General features: G+C 32.3%; 1 protein-coding gene across 1 annotated transcript; it reads right to left on the reverse strand.

Moving 5' to 3' along the window:
* Positions 1 to 1,548: 1,548 nt before the first annotated feature.
* On the reverse strand, positions 1,549 to 3,216 carry LOC133289122 (putative UPF0481 protein At3g02645). The gene is made up of 2 exons (XM_061486992.1): positions 2,622 to 3,216; positions 1,549 to 2,558 (listed from the first exon to the last, which is right to left on the reverse strand). The coding sequence occupies exons 1-2, from the start codon at positions 3,214 to 3,216 to the stop codon at positions 1,549 to 1,551; spliced, it is 1,605 nt and encodes a 534-aa protein (XP_061342976.1).
* Between the last annotated feature and the right edge of the window lie 1,053 nt (positions 3,217 to 4,269).

Consider the following 4,269-nt stretch of genomic DNA (forward strand, 5'->3'; position numbering starts at 1 on the left):
ATATATATATATATATATATATATATATATATATATATATATATATATATATATGGGAAAATAAGTCTTATGTTGTAAGAGAATTCTTTCTTCTGCTAGTGAGTCATCGAATTGTGTGCAACAATTTTTTATTTTTAATGTGTAGTGGGGCCACCACATCTTGTATCTATAGTAGGAGAAAGAATTCTCTGCAACATAAAAAAAAGGACCATATATATATATATATATATATATATATATATATATATATATATATATATATATATATATATATAGAAAAAAACTACTCTTATGTTACATGTGATAATTTTTCCTCCTTCACATCCTTCGATAACTGTGCCACTTTTTTTTATTTTTCAAGGGTGAAGCCCACAAATTTGTCTCTATGACATGAGATAACTTATCTCCTTTAACATGAGATTAATAAAACCTATATATATATATATATATATATATATATATATATATATATAGAGAAAAAAACTACTCTTATGTTACATGTGATAATTTTTCCTCCTTCACATCCTTCGATAACTGTGCCACTTTTTTTTTATTTTTCAAGGGTGAAGCCCACAAATTTGTCTCTATGACATGAGATAACTTATCTCCTTTAACATGAGATTAATAAAACCTATATATATATATATATATATATATATATATATATATATAGAGAGAGAGAGAGAGAAGTGTTTTTCATTTCTGAGGAGATAATTTATCTCCTACAACCCTAATAACTTAGGAAAAAAATATAGTGGAGAATTAAATTTGTAGCATTATTCAATCTATGCATAAGATATAGTGTGAATAATTTATATATTTTTAAATTATTACATGCGTAATAAAATTACTACCTTAAAGATCATTATAGTTGCGAAACTAATTTGTCAACCACTTACATTGTTCTTCTAACATATTATCAACCATTTACATGCAAAATGATAATAATAATTTATGATCTTTCATAGTTTGTAACCTTATCTTCATTCTTCAAACATATATATATATATATATATATATATATATATATATATATATATATATATATTCCCTATGGCCGGCCCCATGCCACGCATGTTGTATAATTTTATTTTCTTTTGTGTTTCTCATTCTCTTTTATTTTTCCTTGATTTTTCGAACGGCAAAAACTTGGTTAGTGATGTTCAAATTCTGTGAGATCCATATAGAAGGTTGCTCACTCGACAATATATTTTTCTTTCCTAAAACTCGAATTCAGCGATCTCTTATTAAAGAGAACATAATCCTAATAACTTGAAAACAATATTTCTTCTTATGTTTTTATTTGAAAATAATAGAATTAATAACAAAATTCACACATGAACTTAAAACGAAGAAAAATAAAATGATATAAAAAAATCAGGGGTTATCTTTATCTCATTAGATAAACAACTTTTCTAAGATACAAAAAAAAGTTGAGTCTCATCACTCTTTTTTCTCTCTCCTCTTACTTGTGGGTCCACTTGTAATTTTATTCTACAACATGACGTAACTATTTTCCAACAATATAAAAAAAGTATTTCTAAAAAATCATTTGTGTCTGAAATGACTGGGACAATCATAAACGGTGCAAAATGTTTGGAAAGCCGTCATGGCCAACAGCACTACGGTGGCAAGAAATGTGAGGAATTGCCAATAAGAGTTCACGCAATTGGTGAAGCTCCTGCGGAGGCTGAACTTCTGCTTTTTACGGAAGCACTTGTTAACTTTCTCAATGGTTTCATCCAATGACTTTACAGTGTTGGTGGGTCCAATGAATTTGTTCATCCCATTGAAAAGTTCCAGAGTTCCTTCAACACTGAGAGAGCTTGTTTTTTCTATGATGTCTGCATCCTTCAGAAGCTTAACATCCTTCACAGTGCCTATCATTGCTCCCATCAATTCTGTGTACCTTGTGAAGATGAATGAATTTGGAGGTTGAGTCAAGGCCTCGTAAGCCACAAGGTTTCTCATTATCACTTCAGAGTTGACATCCAATTCGATCACAGGGAGGTAAAGTATGCACTTCCTCTTATCGAAATGAATGGTGTTGATGCCACCTTCAGAGGGTTTACAACGGATCCCAACAGAATGAAGCTTACGCACAGAAGGAATGAGAACAACCTTAGGAGCTTCAATGTCAAAAGGGGATTCTGATGTACAACTTTGACACAAGTTTAGCACACTGTATGTTCCATCTATACATGGTTTAATTGGTAGCAAGAGAGGAACATTCATATCCTTCACGTTTTTGAGATAGTCTCGTGTCCCCTTTATTGGAACATTAACTTTCTTTTTGAATTTGTCTATGCCTTCAGATATTGAGCATTTCTTGGGTTTAGGAGCATCAGTGGCAGAGGTATCACGCATACCTTCTATTTCAGATGTTGCTGTTGTTTCTGACTTTTCATTCTCAGGAACCACCAAATGATACATGAGATCCAACAAATGATAACGCATGGCGAGAGCTTTTGACCATGTTTGAGTTAACTTGAGTGGACAATGTTTCTTACAGAATGACAAGAGCATCGGACCCAATATTTCATAAACTTGATCATCAGGTTTGAAGTCTTCAATCGTCAAGTGCATCTGACCAATGGTTTTATCAACTGAATCATGTTCATGTTTGGATCTTTCAATCATCAAGATTAAGATTCTCCTCAATATGAAGGTTGGGATTTGGTTGTCGACCATGAGCATATCTCTTATGATGTCATCTTTGGTATGCTTGACACCATTTTTCTCAAGTTGTTGGTCTATTCCTTTCAAGAAAGACTCTTTCTCGTCGAGATAGTTGTGAAAGAAATACAATAAGAACAAACCATCAATGGCCATGGTGTATAACAAGGTATTCTCGTCGATGTGCAAGTATTTGTGATAACAAGCACGGACGAATGACACTGTGTTGTTGAGTTTCTCGACTAATTGATCGATGTCATGTTTGAAGTGCTCGAGAACCCTTTGGGCTGAAAAATTTTTGAACCTTTGCAAGGGATAGATCTCAGGACGAAATTGGTTATATGGACCAATGGCTATAATTTGTGGGGTAAAGGCTTCTGGTTTGGCACAACTCAAAGATTTGGGGACTTGGTGAATGCAAACGGGCATATCCTTCAAGGTTCCGAGGTTGGTTTCACTCAGCATCTCTTTGAGTTGGATTAACCAAGGGTTTTCATCGGGTTTTGATTCTTTTGAAGGGAAGGTTTTGTCAGAGGCCATGGGGGATTTTGCTTTAGCTCAATGGATATGCTATGTTAGATATGTTAGCCTATCACAAAGCTTTGGCTTATTTATAGAAATTAATGGATTGAAGAACTCCAAATGATTGTCACTGCCATCAATAAAATGAATTTGTACTATTTCTATAATATAAAACACATTATTTACGAGTATTATTCATCGGTTCCACATTACCAAGTCTTCAACAGAACCATCAGTTTGACCCTCAATAAAAAAATAATTTCTTAAACCGAACAAGTTCTATGATATAAATTTGTTGTAGAATATTCTGTTATTAACTTCAAATATTTAAATATTTTTTTTCCCTTATAGCACTGCGGATATAGGATGTGGATCTCCTACAGCTGTAAAAATAACACGCAGTGATGCAGTTTCACATCATACCATTCATTCAATATTACTTAATTAGTACATTTTTTTTTCAATATTTCATCAAACTTCAAATGGATTTTAAGAGTTGATATACCGACATTTAAAAAACAAACTGCAGATGTCTTGATCCCGAATATAATGTATACGGAAAATAGTTTGTTATTTTGTATTATTTTAAGTAAAATGATTGTATTTTGCTGCATATTTGTTGATGTTATGAACTCGTATACGAGGCCATTATAGTATTAGGTAGTGTTTGGTTGAAGGTTTATTTTGGAATTGATGGGAAAGTGTAAGTGGATATTGGAAAATATCACGTTTGGTTCAGGTTTTTTCAAAAAATACCATGCAAATAGGATAGATGGAAAATTGACTTTTGTGTTGATTTTTGGATGAAATTCACTGTTACAGAATACCACTTGAGATGTGGTATTTTGAGATAACAGGGGAAGTGAAAAAACAGGTGCAAAGTTTCTCCCGAACATAGATTTTGCATATTTAAATAAATTTCCCTGGTAATATTTGGGTCAACCAAACAACTTTTTTTACATTTTCCTACCAAACTCACTTTCCAACCATTTCCCTATCAATTACATTTCCCTAGTAAAAACAAATTTCTCCCGAACCAAACACTACCTTAGACTTTAATGTTTCTATAAT

Source organism: Gastrolobium bilobum, unplaced genomic scaffold (assembly GCF_033153095.1).
Source record: "Gastrolobium bilobum isolate Gb01-03AN ecotype WA unplaced genomic scaffold, APGP_CSIRO_Gbil_v1 utg4504, whole genome shotgun sequence".
In the NCBI taxonomy this organism is placed as follows: Eukaryota; Viridiplantae; Streptophyta; class Magnoliopsida; order Fabales; family Fabaceae; genus Gastrolobium; species Gastrolobium bilobum.